Source organism: Mus caroli, unplaced genomic scaffold (assembly GCF_978045245.1).
Source record: "Mus caroli unplaced genomic scaffold, Mus_caroli_1 scaffold_8, whole genome shotgun sequence".
In the NCBI taxonomy this organism is placed as follows: Eukaryota; Metazoa; Chordata; class Mammalia; order Rodentia; family Muridae; genus Mus; species Mus caroli.
In genome coordinates, this window is record NW_028227263.1 from 18527564 (window position 1) to 18546784 (window position 19221).

Genomic DNA, 19221 nt, shown 5'->3' on the forward strand with positions numbered 1-19221 from the left:
CCTCTTCTGGCGTGTCTGAAGAGAGCAATGGTGTACTCTCATACATGAGTGGCACATGCCTTTAATTCCAGCACTTGGGAGGCAGAGGCGGGCAGATTTCTGAGTTTGAGGCCAGCATGGTCTAGAGAGAGTTCCAGGACAGCCAGGGCTATACAGAGAAACCCTGTCTCAGAAAAAAAAAAAACAAGCTGAGTAGTGGTGGAGCACACTTTAATCCCAGCACTTGGGAGTCAGAGGCACATGGATCTCTAAGCCTGGTCTACACAAAGAAACTATCTCAAATAAACAAAAAATAAAACAACCAAAAACCCATAAATACCTATGTATAGACGAGAAAAATCTAGAATAATACATATTAGAGTAGTGTTATATTGATAAAATATATTAGATTAATACCTGATAGTATGTGTATAAATGGGCCAGTTTCCTAATGGCGTCTTAGACATCTTTCATTGGTTGGTTCTCTCACATACTCATTTCCTCTCCTAGCGCTCTGACCCCCTGTTGACTCCAGAACCCACCTCCTCTTCAATAGCTCCTGTATTCTCTTGGTCTTCCACCCTCTGGCTTTATAGAAATGATTTTATTTATTTTAGATTTATTAGACAGGGTCTCTCTATAAAGCCCTGGCTGTCCTGGAACTCATGCTATAGACCATGCTGGCTTTGAACTCACAGAGATCTGCCTGCCTCTCCCTTCCAAGTGCTGGGATTAAAGGTGTGCACCACCATGTCAGGTGGAAATATATTGCTGTTGTTGTTATTTAATTAGTTGGGTATATGTGCATCTCTGCGAGGTTTGTGCAGAGGAATACCACAGAGGCCAGGAGAGAGTGCGGGATCTTCTGAAGCTAGAATTACAGGTAGTTGTAAGCCACTCTATTGAGTGCTTAGAACCAAACATGGGCCTCGACAAGAACAGCCAGTGTTCCTAATGGCCGAGCCACCTCTCCCGCCCCCAGCCCTTCCCTTAAAGCCGTTTCCCCTCATCTCATGGATCTCTTCCTACTTCCTTGGCCTTTTCTCATTCATCCAGATATACACATTTAACAATTAGAAGCTAGGATCTGCTAGGAGAGAGCAAGTGCTGTTTGTCTTTCTGCGTCTGGCTTGCCTCAGTAATGTAATGTCTTCAATTCTAACCCTCGTTCCCGAAACTTTCATAGTTTTTTGGTTTTTCGAGACAGGGTTTCCCTGTATAGCCCTGGCTGTCCTGGAACTCACTTTGTAGACCAGGCTGGTCTCGAACTCAGAAATCCGCCTGCCTCTGCCTCCCGAGTGATGTGATTAAAGGCGTGCGCCACCACGCCCGGCTAGTTTTGTTTTTCTTTAGAGCTGAATAAAACTCCATGGTGTATAAGCCCCACCCTCCCATTGTCCTTCACTGTCTGATCTCTTTCCATGGCATGTACAGACGGGCATGGAGAGAGCAGGTATCCCCTTCTCAGAATGCAGCCATGGGTGGTGCAGCTGGGTCATAGGGTGGTTCTAGATTCTTGTTCTTGTATGTTTTGAGACAGGGTCTCTCTATGGCATACATACATAGAGTTGTTCTGCCTGGACCTTGGTATGCAGACCAGGCTAATCTAGAATCCATAGAGATCTACAAGGCTCTGCCTTCCTAATGCTATGACTAAAGCCATTGGTTACCACACATGCTATTTTTAGTGTTTTTTTTTTTTTATTTACGAGAGTGTTTTGCTTGTATATACATCTGTGTACCACTGATATGCCTGGTGCTCTCAGAAGCCAACACTAGACTCCCTAGGATCAGAGTTAGTGATGGTTGTGCGTCACTAGGTAGGTGCTGGGAACTGAACTTGAGTCCCCTGCAAGAGCAGCAAGTGCTCTTAACCACTGAACTATCTTTCCAGCCTCTATTTTTAGTTTTTTTGAGAAATCTCTACACTGATTTCCATATTTCCATATACCAGGCCACACCAGTAATGAATACAAGTTCTCCCTTTCCCACCATCTCCCCAGAATTTGTTGCTATGTTTTCTTGATGATAACCATTCTGACTGGGGTAAGATGAAATCTCTCAGTTTAATTTATTGGTGTGTGTGTGTGTGTGTGTGTGTGTGTGTGTGTGCTCGAGTGCAGGGGTTGCACTCCAGTGGCCTGCAGCAAGTGTCTTTCTCTCTCCAGCCCTCATTTTCCTCCTTTATTTATTGATTGATTGTTTTTCGAGACAGGGTTTCTCTGTACAGCCCTGACTGTCCTGGAACTCACTCTGTAGACCAGGCTGGCCTTGAACTCAGAAATCCGCCTGCCTCTGCCTCCCGAGTGCTGGGATTAAGGGCGTGGTGCCACCACGCCCGGCTTGTCTTGTTTTCTTTTGAGGCAGGGTCTCACTATATAGCCGTCCTGGAACTCACTGTGTAGACCATTCTGACCACAAACTCCCAGAGATCTGCCAGGGTCCTCGGGGAGAGCATCTGGTGCTCTTAACAGCTGACCCATCTCTTCAGTCTCTTGATTTTTATTTTATTTTATTTTATTTTATTTTTTGAGTCAGTGCTGCTATGTAGCCTCAGCTAGTCTGTATTCACGATGTATCCTAGGCTGGCCTCGAATTTTGAGCAATCCGCTGCCTCAGCCTGCCCAGTGTTGAGATTACAGGTGCAAGACACTACAACCAGCTGCATTTTGCTTTTTGAAACTATGAAATCCCCCATTGAGAAAAAAAGAGACACATTTATATAAAAGCTAGATGGGATTTGGGAATCGGTTGGACATGGAGGGGGAGGGGAGAAGAGTACAGTGTTTTCTTTACTTCTCTCCGTCTCTCATTTAATTTGGGACAGGTCTCAACAGGTAGCTCAGGCGGGCCTGCAACTTGAAATCCCCTGGGCTCAGCATCGCAAGTCTAGGATTACACACAAGTACAGAAATGCATAGCCTGTCCCTTTCCTTTTCTGTCTCCCCTTTCCTTACTTCCCTCTCAGTGCCAGGAATAGAATCCAGGGCGTCACACTTCACACTCCAACTCCCCACAAGTCTGCTCTGTCTGATAAGAAATGAAGGGGAGGAGGCAGTGTCATGTAAAAAGATAGAACCATCCCTTTCTTTTCCTTGGGTCTAAGCATGGCTTCTCTGCCAACACTGTCATCGTGGTGCTACAGGCAATGATCATGGCAGTCTCTCTCTCCTCAACAGCTAGGATGCCAACTTAGCTCACACTGAGCCATCACGGGCTCGTGCAGAAGAGCCAGTCCTCGCTTTAGCTGACACCCCACTGTGTGGCTGAGCCTGTGAGAGAATGAGTGGCCTCTCCTGTAAACTCGTATCACACCCTAGGCACCGTTCTGAGCGCTTCATGTGTGCACTAACCTATATCCTACCATCTTCATTAAGTGTGGTCTTCTTTTGTTTTGTTTTTTTCCAAGATAGGGTTTCTCTAAGTAGCCCCCGATGTCCTGAAACTCATTCTATAGACCAGGTTGACCTTGAACTTGGAAACCTACTTGCCTCTGCCTCCCAAAGCATGAGACACTACCACCCAATTTTCATTATGTCTTTGTGTGTGTGTGTGTGTCTGGGGAATTATCAATGAAGCCACTGAACAACTACAGAAATGGAGTCACTAAGGTGTTGCTGTCAATCTCCAACCCAAATAATCCCGGGGCAAAGAAAACACAACTCAGTTAATATGAATACAAGCTGCACGCCTAGATTGGGCAGATCTACCGCTACACTACCATCTTCCCCATCTATGAGACCCCTTATAACTTGCAGTTTCTCCAGAAACCACCTGCTTCTGCTCCACTTTTCTTCTACTTCCTCCATTGTCCTCTCTTCTTCCCTCTCCTCCTTCTCTCCCAAACTTTCAGCTCCACCTTCCCTTCTCCTGCCCAGTCACCCAGGCTCTAACCTTTATTTTAGGAATTAAGGTGGGAAGAAGGTTCACCTGGGTGCTGACTCAATCCTTGTTCTCAGCCCCTCCCAGAAGAGTGGAATTAGCATCAAAATACCAGCAGCCCAGGGTTATCCGCAACGGTGTTAGTGGAAGATGTTCAAGGTCACACAGCCATGAATGGCCATAAGTCTCTATAATCATATTGATCACTATGCTGGTTAAATTTTTTTGTAGTTGTTTGGGATGTGGGATCCTTAGTTGTGGATTTGCCTTCATCTTTTAGCCTGGAGCGAGTCTGTTGGGTCTTTTCTTGGTTAATGATTGATATGGAAGAGCCGGCCCTGGACAGGTGGGCCTGAGGACCTGTCATACTGTTCTATTGCTGTGAAGAGATACCTAGACCAAGGTAACTTATAAAAGAAAGAATTTAGCTCCGTGGGCTCTAGGGGGCTAATCTATAACCATCATGGTGTGTAGCACGTTGCCAGGCAGACAGGCATGCCACTGGAGCAGTAGCTTAGAGCATCTGATCCACAAGCAGCTACAGGGACACCTGTGAGGGCTTTTGAAATCTCAAACCACACTCTGGTTGACACACCTCCTCCCACAAGGCCACATCTACTTCAAGAAGGCCACACCTCCTAATCCTTCCTGAACAGTCCACCAACTGGGAACCAAACACACAAACATATGAGTTTATGAGGGTCATTCTTACTCAATCCAACCCAGGTGTATAAGATAGCAGTGTGTGCCTTTAGACCCTACACTCGGGAGACAGAGACAGCCAGACCTGTAGAGTTCAAGACCAGCTTGGCCTACACAGTGAGTTCCAGGACTACCAGAGCTCCATAGAGAGACCCTGTCTTAAATTCAAAAGCAAAGGCAAACATGAAAACACACAAAAAAGAAAGAGAGAAAGAGAGAAGGAAGGAAGGAAGGAAGGAAGGAAGGAAGGAAGGAAGGAAGGAAGGACGGACAAACCACAGGCTCCTGGGCAAATCAGGAGGCGCGAGCCAGAAGCAGAGATTCTCCACAGCCTCTGCCTCAGCTCCTGCCTTCCAGCCCTGCCCTGTTTGGGTTCCTGCCTTGACTTCCCTCAAAGGTGGACTGAGGTCGAGACGAACAAGCCAAATTAACCCTTTATTCCTCAAGTGGCTTTCAATCATGGTTTTTATCACAGCAATGCGAAGCAAACTAAGACAGCGCAGGACCTGTGGGTTGAAGATGGCAAAGCTTTCAATCCCATTTGACAGATACGGATCAAAAAAAACTCAGAGGGGGCTTTTTTCTCCTCTTCCTCTGTGTGTGTGTGTGTGTGTGTGATGACACATGTACATAAATGTGCAGATTTGCATGCCCACATGTGCATGCAGAGGCCAGACTTTGTGTGTCTTTTTCTTTTTTTTTTTTTTTTAAAGATTTATTTATTTATTATATGTAAATACACTGTAGCTGTCTTCAGACACTCCAGAAGAGGGCGCCAGATCTCGTTGCAGATGGTTGTGAGCCACCATGTGGTTGCTGGGATTTGAACTCTGGACCTTTGGAAGAGATGGTGAGCCATCTCACCAGCCCGTGTGTCTTTTTCTGTTGCTCTCCACATTATTGAGACAGGGTCTGTCACTGAACTGGAAGGTAGCCTGGGCCCCAGGTTGGCTAACGGACTCTGAGGATCCATTTGTCTCCACTGCCCAGTGTTGCTATGATGCCATTCCCATAAGCCTGAAGTACTGGGTGTTTGACATAGTGTGTCCACATCAACAGGACACATTCACTCAGGACTCCACTTATTCTTTCCACATTCATTCAAGGCTCCCTCCATTCCTTGCATTGGGGCATACCTGTAATCCAAGAATTTGAGAGGCTGAGGCAGAGAATCACAGCAAGTCTGAGTCTAGGCTGGGCTGCATACTGATATCCTAGCTCAAATAAACAAGACAACAACGTCAACAAAATACCAAACCAAAACAAACCCACCAATATGCATAGCCACAAAAAAAAATGGGAAGAAAATCACTGTGAACATGCTATTGAGGCTAGCTTAGACAGGGATAGAGAAGGAGGGAGCTGCATGGTATACAGTCTCCTGGAAACTGTCTTAGTCACTGTTCTATTGCTGTTACGAGACACTGTGACCAAGGCAACCCTTATAAAAGAAAACATTTCATTGGGGCCTCACTTAGAGTTTCAGAGGTTCAGTCCATTATCATCCTGGCAGGAAACGTGGTGGGAGTCAAGCACAGTACCAGAGTAATAGCTGAGAGCTACATCCTGATCCACAGACAGAGAGAATGATGCTCAGCCTAGTGTGGGCTTTTTAAACCTCATAGCCCAATCCCAGTAATACACTTCCTATAACAAGGCCACACCTTCTAATCCTTCTCAAGTAGGGCCACTCTCTGAGGATTAAGCACTCTACTATATAACCCTATGGGGGCCATTCTTAGTCACCACACTTTTATAACAGGAAATCACAGACCGGATGACATAAAGAACAAACATTTATATTCTCACAGTTCTTCCGATTGGAATTCAAGGTGCAAGCAGGGTTGGTGTCTAGTGAGGCTCACTCCTTAGATTACAGGTAGCCTCTTCCTGCTGTGGCCTTCCTGAGCCTTTCTCTGCACAGGGGTGGAAGGAGCATTTTTTTCCCTTGTCATATAAGGACATTAGTCCTATTTGATTAAGCCACCAAACTTAATCACCTCCTTTCTTGCTCTATATGCAAATATAGTCAGATAGGGCTGCAACATATAAACAGGAGAGGGGAACACAATCACAAAGTTCAGTCCGTGGTTAGAGGCTAAGAAGGAATAAAATAAATAAAATGAAATGAAATAGAGGAGCCAGGCTAGACTGCACAGGCCTGTCATCCCAGCACTGAGAACGTGGAGACAGGAGAATGCAAAGTTTTAGGCGACATAGGGAGACCCTAAAATAGAATTAAAGCAGAGAATGAGCAGGTTCCAGATCACAGGGTCTTGTAGACTATCAGATGGCTAGTTTTTAAAGTCCAGAGGAGTTAATTTCCATGCCTGAGGTCACCCAGCTCAAATGTTACAGACAAAGCTTGTAGGTCATAGAAAACCTAGAATGGTGCTCATGACATGCTGAAATATGTCAGCACTTCATTTTACCCTGAGGAAACTGGAGTTGAGAGAGGTCAAAAGACTTGTTCAAGGTCACACAGCAAGTCAGGGGTAGATCTGGACTTTATGGGGGCTTCCTCTGACCCCAAAGCAAAGGTCTCTATGTTCAGCAGACTTCTAGCATTTACTCTGCCTAACTTCATTTATTCATCCCTGTTTGTTTGTTTTGTTTTGTTTTCAAGTCAGGGTTTCTCTGTGTAGCCCTGACTGCCCTAGAACTCACTCTGTAGACCAGGCTGGCCTCAAACTTAGAGATCCACCTGCCTCTGCCTCCACAATGCTGGGATTAAAGGCATGCGCCTCCACCCAGCTCATTTACTCATCGTTTGCACACACACACACACACACACACACACACACACACACACACACACCTAAGAAATCAAGTGTTATGAAGCACAGAGAATATACAAATTAGGAAGACATAGTCCCTGTCCCCAGGGCATCAGACACAGACAGGTAGGCAAATGTGAGCACTGAGGGGCCTAAGAAAGATGCTAGGCAGTTTAAAACAGAAAAGCTCTGTCAGAGGCAATGGAAGAAGGTGTCACTAGAAAACTGGTCACCTGGTGCAGAGAAAGAAAATGTTAGAGCTGATTGTATAGCTCGGTGGCAGCTCGACTGCCTGAGTGATGTCATCCATAAGCTTTGCTCAAGCTGCACTGTCTGAGGAGGTGGGACAGCCTTGCTATCTCTCTATCTCTGCTATGGGAGGAAGTACATCATGGAGGTGGGCTCTGAATGTCTGTAGCCCATCCCAACTTCCAGTCTGCTCCCTTTCTTTCTCAGCAGGCTGGCCTCGAACTCAGAAATCTGCCTGCCTCTGCCTCCCAAGTGCTGAGACTAAAGGCGTGCGCCACCACCGCCCGGCGAAAGTGTGATTTCTTAACTTCTTGCTCTGGCTGTCTACCACATACCCTTAATGATGGTCTCTTACCCCTCTGGACCCATAAGCCAAAATAAAAATCCTTTCTTCTGTAAGGTACTCTTGGTCAATAGTGTTTTATCACAGCAACAGAAAGTAGCTGATACACTTGACCTGCAACACCATTCCAGCCCCAGCCCTGCCAGGGTGAAGATGGAAGCTCAGGGACTGGAGAGATGACACAGTGGTTAAGAGCACTGGGTACTCTTCCGTAGGATCTGGGTTCAATTCCTACCATCCACATGGTAGCTCATAGCTGTTTATAACTTTAGTTCCAGGGCATCTGAAATCCCTTCTGGCTTTTATGGGCATCTATGTGGTAATTTCATGCTTGTGGTACACAGACATATGTGCAAGCAAGCAAACACCCATACAAATAAAACAATAAAATAAAATGGTTTTTAAAAAGGGGTTTGAGGGGCTGGTGAGATGGCTCAGAGGTTAAGAGCACCAACTGCTCTTCCGAAGGTGTCCTGAGTTCAAGTCCTACCAACCACATGGTGGCTCGCAATAATCCGTAACAAGATCTGACTCCCTCTTCTGGAGTGTCTGAGAACAACTACAGTGTACTTACATATAATAAATAAATAAATAAATAAATAAATAAATAAATCATATAAATAAATAAATAAAAGGCTTGAGAGATGGCCTATTGGTTAACAGCACTGACTGCTCTCCCAGAGGTCCTGAGTTCAATTCCTAGCAACCACATCGTGGTTCGCAACCATCTGTAATGGGATTTGATTCTCTCTTCTGGCTGTGTGTGAAGATAGATCACTCATATATATATATTCAGCCACAGATGCTCAAAGAGTGAGTGAAAGAGGTCATCAGGCAAAGAGGGACAAACCTTGCCCCCCAGACTAGAAGACTAGAGTGCAGACTGCATTCTGATGTAGAGGGGCTAGGGGCGTTGGGGGAGCAGCTCTTGAAGAGTTTGAGATGTGACTTCCTGGTTCTGGATCTTGAAAGCCTTTCTGATAGTTGTGACCAAATACCAGGTCTGCACACACCTGTAATCCTAGTCCTGGACAGCCAAGGGCAAGGCACGGCAGATCAAGAGCTGAAGGTCATTCTAGACAACAAAGTGAGTTTGAAGCCAGCCTAGGCTTCTAGGAGATCCAGTCTCAAAAACAAGACAGCTGTAATGGAGGTACACATGGGCCTGGAGTCCTAGCTTTCAGGAGGCTGATTCAAGACCTGTCTGGATAGACAGCAAGACCAGTCCTGTGTCAAAATGTCCAAAATCCATTGGGAGCTGGGAGTGTAGTGGAGTTGAGCACAGCAGTACCCATGACTTGAGTTCAATCCAAGCACTAAGACCCTCAAAAAGAACCCATAGCCTGAGCCCGGAACTGTTAGTCACCTACCTCCAATTCTATTGTGGGTTTTATGTTCGCTCACACCCTGGGAACTTTTTTCTTTTTGTAAATCATCTTGCTCAACTCTTATCAGACTTGCTAAGGAGAACATCTTGCTTCCTTTCTTTCTGTCCATACCCACCTCTCACCATGATGATGAGGGCTGTGGTAAGTCTCATCATAAAGCCATGTGGACAATGAAGGGGCTGAAGCTGTATATAAGGTGGCGGGAAGAGATGCATCAGGGCTTATCAATTCAGACTGTGCCACTCTTACAGAGGACCCAAACTCAGCTCCCACCGTCTACGCCAGGCAGTGGTCAGCTCCCCGTGTCTCCAGGTCCAGGGGATCCAATGCCCTGGCTTCTACTTGTGTGCACAAAGAATAAAATCTTTGGACTAAAAGAAAAGGGATAGGCATGGGTTCTCACCTCTCTCTGAGCAGCTCAGCTTCCTGCACTGCCCCCTCACTCCCCCCCCCTTTGTTTGACACCGTTCAACTTCCTGCCCCACCAGAGGAAGTGGGGAGCAACACCAGGTGCAAGCGACAACCAGCAGAGCCATGGTGAGTTCTCGGGGGCCCAGGAATCTAGTCATTCAGGGCCAGCCCTCTCCCTCGAGGGTCCCCAGTTCAAAGTTAACCCACAGTAAGTGGCCTGACTAGCTTTTGGGCTCAGGTGGTACTGGGGCACTCCCTGCCATGTCCAAGAACCTCATATTGTCTCCCTTTACCCCCACAGGACAAAGAATATGTGGGCTTTGCTGCCCTGCCCAACCAGCTGCATCGCAAGTCTGTCAAGAAGGGGTTTGACTTCACACTCATGGTGGCAGGTCTGTGGGTTCTGGAGAGAGACGCAGGGGGTGGTGATGTACTTATGAGATCATGGCCATCCTCCTGTCTGACCAGTGGGCCTGTCCTGTGCACAGGGGAGTCAGGCCTGGGGAAATCCACCCTCATCAACAGCTTGTTCCTCACCAACCTCTACGAGGATCGGCAGGTGCCGGATGCCAGTGGTAAATCTACCAGGCTTCCTGTCCCCACTGCTGTCCTGGCTTCCCTCTGTGCTGTCCCTGGCCTCTTCCTGTGTCATCAGGCCGCATTCTTTTTCTTTCTATCTGGGGACTTTGGTGGCCTCTGGTTTTCTCTGAGATGGTTTCTTCCCCTGAAAACACATGTGGGAATGGAGCCCTGCTTCAGAGCCCTACGCAGCCAATTCTCTGTCCCCATAGCTCGCATGGCACAAACTCTGACCATTGAGCGCCGGGGCGTGGAGATTGAGGAGGGAGGTATCAAGGTGAAGTTGACCTTGGTGGACACGCCTGGCTTTGGGGACTCTGTGGACTGCTCAGACTGGTGAGAAGGGGGAGGGACAGGAGCTACGCCTTTCTTCCACTATGGAAAACCAGAGGTCACTTGTAGGCTGGCTTGTCACAGCCCCTTGAACCAAAAGGGGGCACCTGTTTCTGGTAATAATCTAGCCCAAAGTATCCAGGGTTTCTTGTTTTGAGATAAGGTTTTTCTATGTAGCTCAGGGACCTCAAATTCACTGTGTAGCCCAGACTGGCCTGAAACTCAAAGTCCTCCTCCTGAGATTACAAGTGTATATATGCATGCCTGATTTGTTCAATGCTTGTGTTGTTGTTGTGGCTTGTTTTTGTTTTTTGCCATGGTGTCACATTAGCCCTAGCTGGCCTGGAACTCACTATGTAGGCCATGGTGGCCTCAAATGTGGCAATCCTCCTGTCTCAGCTTCCTGACTACAGAGATTACAGGTGTGCGTGTAGCCACCACACTCTGATGTCTCATGTACTGTGGCCAGCTGTCCCTGATGGCTTTGGTTAGGAGCAAAGAAATGACTTGGGACTGCACAGTCCTGGTTAGCTTCATCTTGTCCCCTGGCCTGTGATCTCGGACTATCTATCTCCTCCCCACACGCCAGCTGGCTGCCTGTGGTTCGCTTCATTGAGGAGCAGTTTGAGCAATACCTCAGGGATGAGAGTGGCTTGAACAGGAAGAACATCCAGGATTCCAGAGTCCATTGCTGCCTCTACTTCATCTCACCCTTTGGCCGAGGGTCTGGAGAGCACCCTGGGGGTGGACTGGTTGGGGAGGCTGGAGAAAGCTCAGTCCTTGAAGCTGAGTCCTGACCAATCAATCCCTGAAACAGGCTCCGGCCCCTAGATGTGGCTTTCCTCCGGGCAGTGCACGAGAAAGTCAATATCATCCCGGTCATCGGCAAAGCAGACGCCCTGATGCCTAGGGAGACTCAGGCCCTCAAGAAGAAGGTATGGCTGAGGCCCCTAAGTGACAGCCAAGACCATGATTCAACCTCGTCTGTCTGGACTTTTTTTTTAAATCTTGGGGTGACCTTTTCTGGGGGTGGGGTGAGGAAAGGGTTATGATCCTGCCACAAGCACCATGGCCTAAGGGCTCAGGCTCAGAACAGACGGGTCATACAGCCCTGGAACTAGATGCTTGACTAGGAGGAAAGGGGGAGGGGCACTGCAACTCCTGGGGTCTCTTTGGTCCCATGATAGTGATGGCTGCCTGTCTCACTGTCTTCAAAGTGCTTTCCCACGGACCCACGTCCTCGTATTTTGATATTTGTCCTTTCTGAGTTTCTCACCATCATGTCTCTGACAAAGTTTGGTTTTGGTCATCTTGTGTGGCCATTTCTCACCATTTGTCCTTCATATCGTTCTTTCTCTCTGATCACCCCACTCTATTTACCCCACTGTTTCTAGCCATGTAATGTCCGTTTCTCCTTCTATCCGCTCTGAGATCCGGGACCAGTTGAAAGAGGAGGAGATCAACATCTATCAGTTCCCAGAGTGTGACTCTGATGAGGACGAAGAATTCAAGAAGCAGAATGAAGAAATGAAGGTTTGACAGGTGGAGGTGGAGGTGGACAGGGGCAAGGAAGCAGGAAGTGGAGGCGAAAGCTGAGAAAGAGGATTATGCCCAGGATGAGCCAACGTGACTCCTGACTCCCGTTTCTATAGGAAAACATCCCTTTCGCAGTCATTGGGTCTTGTGAAGTGGTGAGGGATGGAACCCGACCAGTGAGGGGACGGCGCTACTCCTGGGGTACTGTGGAGGGTAAGGCCAGGCAGGCTTTGAGAGCAGTAGGGAGCTCGGTCTGAATCCATACGTGAAGCTGGAGGGGCTCTAGTCTTGGGAGTTCCTACAGGCCACAAGAGGGGGCCTTGGGCTGCAAATCCTGGGTTCTTCACTAGGCTAGCGAAGTACTCCCAGAGAGCAGAGCCTAAGAGTGGCGTTGAACGCAAAGCTGTCTGGTCCGCCCTCTAGTGGAGAACCCACATCACTGCGATTTCCTGAACCTGAGGCGGATGTTGGTGCAGACCCACCTTCAGGACTTGAAAGAGGTGACCCACGATCTGCTCTACGAGGGCTACCGGGCTCGCTGCCTACAGAGTCTGGCTCGACCTGGGGCCCGGGATCGAGCCAGCCGCAGGTGAGAGCAGGGTTATTTTGGTGCTTCCTTGGCGCCACCGTTTGAGCAAGCCTTCCTGACTGGTCCTGCTACCCTTCTTAACTCGGCTTTCCAAATCCAGCTAAGCCTCTCCCACACTGACCCTAACCTCAGGGACAAGGCCCCGCCTCCTACACTCAGAATTCGCCCCAAGGCTAGACCCACAATGTCAGACCTCACCATGTTTTCTGAATGCACACAACCTTTCCCTCTACTCTCTTAGCAAGCTTTCCCGGCAAAGTGCTACAGAGATCCCGCTGCCCATGTTGCCTCTGGCTGACACTGAGAAGTTGATTCGCGAGAAGGACGAAGAGGTGAGCAAGCACTTCTCTTTCCCTCTAATTAAGGCCCTAGAACGTTTTCTAGATCCCATTTTGGCCTTGTCGGGTTCCACTGCCTGCAATCTTGCTCCGCACAGCTGCGCCGCATGCAAGAAATGCTGGAGAAGATGCAAGCCCAGATGCAGCAGAGCCAGGCTCAGGGCGAGCAATCTGATGCGCTGTGAGATCCTCAATACCGCCTGTCCTCGGCTCTGCTCACCGCTAATCGGCTATCCCATCCCGACTCTGGACAGCCCAGTGCCCAATTCGGGGATCCAGAGGGTAGGCCTGCCCTTGCACTTAAACCAGATTCCTCCAATCCGGAAGTTTAAGGCCCATCCGACTCCGTCTTCGGCGCGCGGCTCTAAGAGGACCGCACTCCAAGAAAAGCCTCCCCACCACTCCCCCCCTCCCCCCCCCCCCCGCTCTTCCCATGTTCCAATTGGATTTTCCTGTTCCTCCAAGTTCTCCATCTAATAAAAACTGCTCCCCACCTTCCCCAGCTGCCGGAGTCTTCTTCCCAGCAGGAATGGAGCTGCCCGCTGGGGGCCTCCTGGCCACTAGTCATTCCACTGTTAGCCACTCCTGTCTGTCTGGGCCGTGTTTCAGCCTCCCACCTGAATTCGCGCATGAACACACTGATATTGCCACCAATAAGAAACAAAGACCAGTTGAGTTTTATTGAGGGTCAGGGTGAGAGTTGGAGCGGCTACAAGCCTATCTAGGTCTTCTGAGACCTTAGGTCCCCTATTCCTGGTCCTTAGCGTCACCATGTGTGATGACATAGCAGATGTTCTTGTAGTCCACGTTGCCGCCCACGTCTGGGGGGAAGGCTGCCCACATGTTCTTGATCTGTAGGAAGTCAGGAGTAGCCCTAGGATCGCTTCCCCCACTGCTTCCCTCTCTCCCACTTCCCTCCACTCGGAATCCTCTTCCTTCTCGGGCTCTCCCCAACTCACCTCCTCCTGGGAAAATCGGTCGCACTGCGTGGTAAGCAGCTCCTCCAAGCTGAGAAGGACATTCGGGGAGGTGAGATTGGGTTCATGAGTCTGGTCCCCTCTCATTTCATTCCTGTTCCCACCAACCTTCCCTGAAACATGTCTGGCGCATCTCCCAAGTACTGTCTAGAATTTCTTCCCTTAGTTATTATAAAAATGTCACCCAGTCCTTACTGCTCACATATTCTGTCAACCTGTCACCCCTAAGCAGGGATTTTTGGAAAAGACAGTAGAGCCACTAGAGGGAGCCACTCACAACTGCTTTTTGATGGTGCCCTTCCCTTCTGGGTCCAGGACCTTGAAGGCTCCAGTGATCACATCCTCCGGGTCCGCACCTGCAGGGACAGAGGACACACGAGTCTAGCGCGTCCCCGAAGGTCTGGAAAGAACAACCAGGGTCTTGGGCTGAGAACCTTTTACTCACCCTTAAGCTTTTCCCCAAACATGGTCAGGAAGACAGTGAAGTTGATGGGCCCACTGGCTTCCTTCATCATAGCGTCCAGTTCCTCATTCTTCACATTGAGACGGCCTGAATGGGGTGAGCATCAGGGGTTGGAGTTGGGTACTGGGGACCAGAGCTGTGCTTCCCATAAGCTTATATTAGCTCATTCATTTTTTTCATCTGGGCAGATTAAGGCCTGAAGTCACTGGATTCCCCTCCAACTCCATAGCTTTCAACATTTATAGATGGGAGTAGGGGCCTCACCCATGGCTGCAAAGGTGTCCCGAAGATCCTCTTTGTCGATAATGCCATCCCTGTTCTGATCAATTACAGTGAACGCCTGTGGAGGGGTATGGGTGGGGACAGATGAAACCAGGAATTGGCCCAAGGCAGATCAGATTCTGGCCCCGAGCCAGTTGTCCCCCTCCACCCTTTGAAGGGAGGGTAAGGATTCTCCTCCTCCCTCAACAGGTGCACTTTCTGGGAAGGCGGGGTAGGGAGGAGGGTGGGGAGGAGGGGTGGGGAAGCTTTCCTTAGCCTCCCACTCTCACCTCCTTGAACTCCTGGATCTGAGTCTGGTCAAACATGGAGAAGACGTTGGAACTCCCTTCCGCTCCTGCCCTTCTCTTGGCCTTCTTGGGTGCCTGTGAGGGTAAAGGTTGAGCAGGGGAGTCTACAGGCCAGTTCCTGTACCTCTCCTGGGAGCAGCAAACCAGACTATTGTTTCTGTTAAGGACAGGGTCTCATCGAGCCCTCAGACTTGCTACTTTAATGGAGGATGACCTTGGTCTGCTCACCTTGCCTCCGTCTCTAACCTTGACCATGCAAGTTCCAGGGTTAGCATCATGGGCAGCACATCCTATTTTATTTGGTTGCTTGTGCATGCTAAGCAGGCTACATCCCCAACCTCAACCCTGTCCCTCCCCACCCTCTCCCTGAGACATGGTCTCATGATTTAGCCCTGGGGCCTATTCTATAGACCCAGTCTTCCTTTCCTTGAACCCAGGAGATCCGCCTGCTTCTTCCGGCTGAGAATAAAGATTTTCATCACCACACCCAGATTCTCCTCCTCTTTTCTTTTTGTTTTTCTTTTTTAGACAGGTCTCACTGCATAACTCAGGCTGGCCTTGAACTCCTGGACTCCTGGATTCCTACCTCTTCAGGCTTTAAAGCAGTTGAAATTACAGGCATACCCACTATGCCTGGTCGGATTCAGATTCGGAGTTCTTTGAGTCCATTTTTATAGAATGACTCTTCTTTTTCTTGGCGCCTCTTGGCTAAGGGGCCTCATTTTGGCTGTGTGTCTTAATTCCCAACGATAGCTCCCAGATCACTTCATCCTGACTGACAAGTGCCCTTCTCAGAATCCTCTGCCTGCCAACTTGGCGTCCATACTTGCTAGCTTAATCTACTCCCTGACCCTATCTGAACCTCTAGTCCCCACTTATAAAATGCGAGCAGGATCATCTCACTCGTCTGAGAACTTTAGGAAATGACAGAAAGGGATGGAACAGACTTTGAACAGGTCCACCCCGACCCCTAGACATCATGGTTAGATATCTGAGCATATTATCCTTGACTGAACCTTTCAGCCCATCACTCTCCTCTGGCCCCATTCTGGTGCTAAGAGATAGGGTTCATATTTTGCCTGTGGTTGGAATGAGAAGCAGCGCCTTTTTTTTTTTTTTTTTTTTTGAAGGGTAGGGCTATCCTGAGCTAATGGGTTGGAACTGGGTTGGGGAGGAATCTTCACTCACCATGTCTTAGATCTCCTGGGGGCAAGGCAGTAGCTCCAGATGGAAAAAGGAAGAGAATCTGCTTGCAGCAGTTCTTCTGGGGTTATATAGCCCTGCCCCGGCAGCCCTTAACATACCGTGGTAACCTTAGCCCTGTGGATACCCACCCCAGATACTAAAATAGCCCGGCTCAGGGGCCTCTCCTTTCTTGGAGGCCTGCAGCAGCTGGAGCCCAGGAAGGGAGGGGGAGGAGGCCTTGGGATACAAGTCTCGTTAGGACCTAGGTAGGAAGGGATGTTCTTTGTCCCAAAGGGGGACTGCAATGTGCCAGGATTCAGAGGGGCTCAGGGAAGCCCACAGTTCTGGAAGAGATGAACTAGACTTTTGAGCCCCTGAGTGGGGTGGGCACAGATCTAAACTCAGTAAGCATTTACTGCCAATAGACAGTATGCTTGGTTTTGTGGGTCCACTTTAGCAAGCAAGCAAATGACAACAGCAAAACTCAGCAGGCAGCTAAGGAAGTGAGTGAGGTGAGGACCAGTGAGCAGACCACACGCATGGCACATGGGCAAAGGCCAGCACAGTGAAAGTCAGTTGTTAGGATTGCCAGAATCAGGATGGGGCTGGATGTTAGGGTTGGTGACCAAATGCTGTGGGGTTTGCAACAACAAGCAGAGACATCATCGGTGCACTTGGAAAGGGTTGAAGCAAAAGAGGTTTAGGCTTTTTTTTTTTTTTTTGGTTTTTCAAGACAGGGTTTCTCTATATAGTCCTGGCTGTCCTGGAACTTACTCTGTAGACCAGGCTGGCCTTGAACTCAGAAATCCACCTGCCTCTGCCTCCCAAGTGCTGGGATTAAAGGCATGCACTACCATGCCCGGCAAGGTTTAGGCTTCTTGCTGGACCTCAGAGGAGAAGACAGAGGCCCCAGCCATCCTCTCCCAGGTAGCATAACCAGTATCTTTTCCTTTCCAGGAAAATGCTAGCTTGGCTGATGTTGTGACTTTCATAATGTTCTGGGCCTCAGTGGCCCATACTGCTCCATGCCGAGGGAATCTAGGGAAACTGCAGTATAGGAACCCCAGGCTGGCAATGGTACGCATCTCCTCCTGCTCCCTTTAGGACCTGATGTCCTGAGGAATGTGTCCCCTCCCTTACCCTCCTCCAGTCCATGCCAATGCCACTAAGACATTTTCTTTTCTGGGCACTGGGGCCCAGCCACCTGTTGTCTCTAAGAAGAGAGAAGGAGCCACCCTAAACTTAGCAGCTGCCCTTGGCCTTCGGCACAGCCCCTCCCGGCTTTAGTTGGCAGCTGTTTTGCCTTATATGGGTACCACATATGGGTACCATGGAGGGGGCTACGTCATGCAGGAGCCCACTCATTAGTGCATTCTGGGAGGTGAGAAAGACTCCAAAAAGGGAATGGGATTTGTGGACTTCTCAGTAAACTTGAATCAAAGGGGAAGATGGAGAAGTTATGAAAAGAAGATCTGACAGGTCCTCATCGGGTCTGGGTCAGAGCTGGGAGCGGGAAAGTAAGCTGACAAGACTGACGAGCTTCAAAAGACAGCAAGGGATAGGGACATTGAGAGCTAGGTCTCACTAGGATTTTGAGAGTGGCCGTATGGATTTGGTAGTCCACTCATCCTGGGGCTCAAGAGAATGAGAAGAGGAAGCAGTGTTTAGAAGTGGGAAGGTTCCTGGTTCAGCGGTGGCCTTTAGTCTCAGAACTCAGGAGGCAGAGGCAGGCGGATCTCTGAGTTTGAGGCCAGCATGGTCTTCAGAGTGAGTTCCAGGACAGACGTGCAGGGCCACACAGAGACACTGTCTCGAAAAAGAAAAAAAAAAAAAAAAAAAGAAGAAGAAGAAGAACCTGGAAGAAGGTTAGAACTCATAACGTCAGGTCTTGTGGTTAGTAGCTAATGAGTACTAAGAGAGGTGGATAACAATACGGCTTGGTTCTTGAATCCTTCAAAGAACAGGAAAGCAGATACGGAGGGTTCGTGGTATTGAGGATTCATGGATTTGGGTTCTGAGATGGGACCTCCACCCATAAGCCGGAGAGTGAAGTAGTGCTCAGAGGATATGGGTTTCAGAAATTGCAGTGTTTGCGGCCGGGGGCGGGGGGAGCTGAGTTTGTACATGAGAACTTAGAGAAACTTGGTCTGAGTTCCTGCCTGAAATAGGGAATTGAGAGATGAGTCTTTCAGAGGACTGACTATAGTCTAACTAGACACATCGAGGTAGAGAGAACTGATGAGGGCACTGGGTTTGTGGTGCAGCTCAGGAGCTGAATGAACGGGGGCTCTTTTGGAAACCCAAGAAGGCCAGCGGGGCACTCTTATTGGCTAGGAGCCGCACCGATGCTCCAGGCTCTTCTCAGTGATGTCCCCAGTTGTCACCTCCTCTCGCGCTTGTCTCTGGTTGTCACTGACTATTCTTGCTCTGGCACCGCCTGCTGGCAGCATCCCTGGCCCTAGAAGCTGAGAATGTTATCTCTTTCTACTCTTATGCAAAGTGGAGAAGGGCAGTCATTGGCTAACAAGTTAATCACAAGTTAAGCCCGCCTCTCCCTGGTTGTCATTCCTTCCTGATCATCTCAGGAAGTCTAAGAATTTTTCGGCTCTTTCTATTGACTGCTGATGTTGTCATCACAGGAATAGACGTGACCGTCAGTCAATTTGACTGCCTAGCCCCCCTTTTTAAATTTGGTTCCCTTTTCACCATTTCCATTGGCTAACAAGTTCCTAGTCCCTGCCTCTTACTGCCCAGCACCAGCCTCATTCCCCGCCCTTCTGCGGTCACTCACTCTCTTCAGTTGTGTTTATTGGCCTGGATGCTCAGGTTCTCTCTTTTCTATTGCTTGTTTTCTTCGTCCTGCCTCCGCCTTCTTCACTTCCTCTTTCTCGAGTACCCACCCTCTTCCCGCCTCTAACCCC

The 19221-nt window shown here is 49.0% G+C and overlaps 2 protein-coding genes across 4 annotated transcripts; one reads left to right on the forward strand and one right to left on the reverse strand.

The window, feature by feature from the left end:
• Nucleotides 1-9824: 9824 nt before the first annotated feature.
• On the forward strand, nucleotides 9825-13516 carry Septin1 (septin 1). 2 transcript variants are annotated; one of them, XM_021166415.3, is made up of 11 exons: nucleotides 9825-9857; nucleotides 10033-10123; nucleotides 10220-10306; nucleotides 10523-10646; nucleotides 11233-11367; nucleotides 11461-11578; nucleotides 12075-12176; nucleotides 12296-12392; nucleotides 12603-12768; nucleotides 13010-13100; nucleotides 13205-13516. In XM_021166415.3, the coding sequence occupies exons 1-11, from the start codon at nucleotides 9855-9857 to the stop codon at nucleotides 13289-13291; spliced, it is 1101 nt and encodes a 366-aa protein (XP_021022074.1). In that variant the 5' UTR covers nucleotides 9825-9854; the 3' UTR covers nucleotides 13292-13516. The 2 variants fall into 2 exon arrangements, with proteins under 2 accessions (XP_021022074.1, XP_029336070.1); XM_029480210.2 differs by lacking the exon at nucleotides 9825-9857 and adding an exon at nucleotides 9875-9939.
• Nucleotides 13517-13760: 244 nt separating this feature from the next.
• On the reverse strand, nucleotides 13761-19190 carry Myl11 (myosin light chain 11). Of its 2 annotated transcripts, XM_085842511.1 has the most exons (8): nucleotides 19092-19178; nucleotides 16304-16318; nucleotides 15098-15190; nucleotides 14811-14886; nucleotides 14529-14633; nucleotides 14361-14439; nucleotides 14066-14114; nucleotides 13761-13958 (listed from the first exon to the last, which is right to left on the reverse strand). In XM_085842511.1, the coding sequence occupies exons 2-8, from the start codon at nucleotides 16304-16306 to the stop codon at nucleotides 13854-13856; spliced, it is 510 nt and encodes a 169-aa protein (XP_085698637.1). In that variant the 5' UTR covers nucleotides 16307-16318; nucleotides 19092-19178; the 3' UTR covers nucleotides 13761-13853. The 2 variants fall into 2 exon arrangements, with proteins under 2 accessions (XP_085698637.1, XP_021022076.1); XM_021166417.2 differs by lacking the exon at nucleotides 16304-16318 and having other exon boundaries at nucleotides 19092-19190.
• Between the last annotated feature and the right edge of the window lie 31 nt (nucleotides 19191-19221).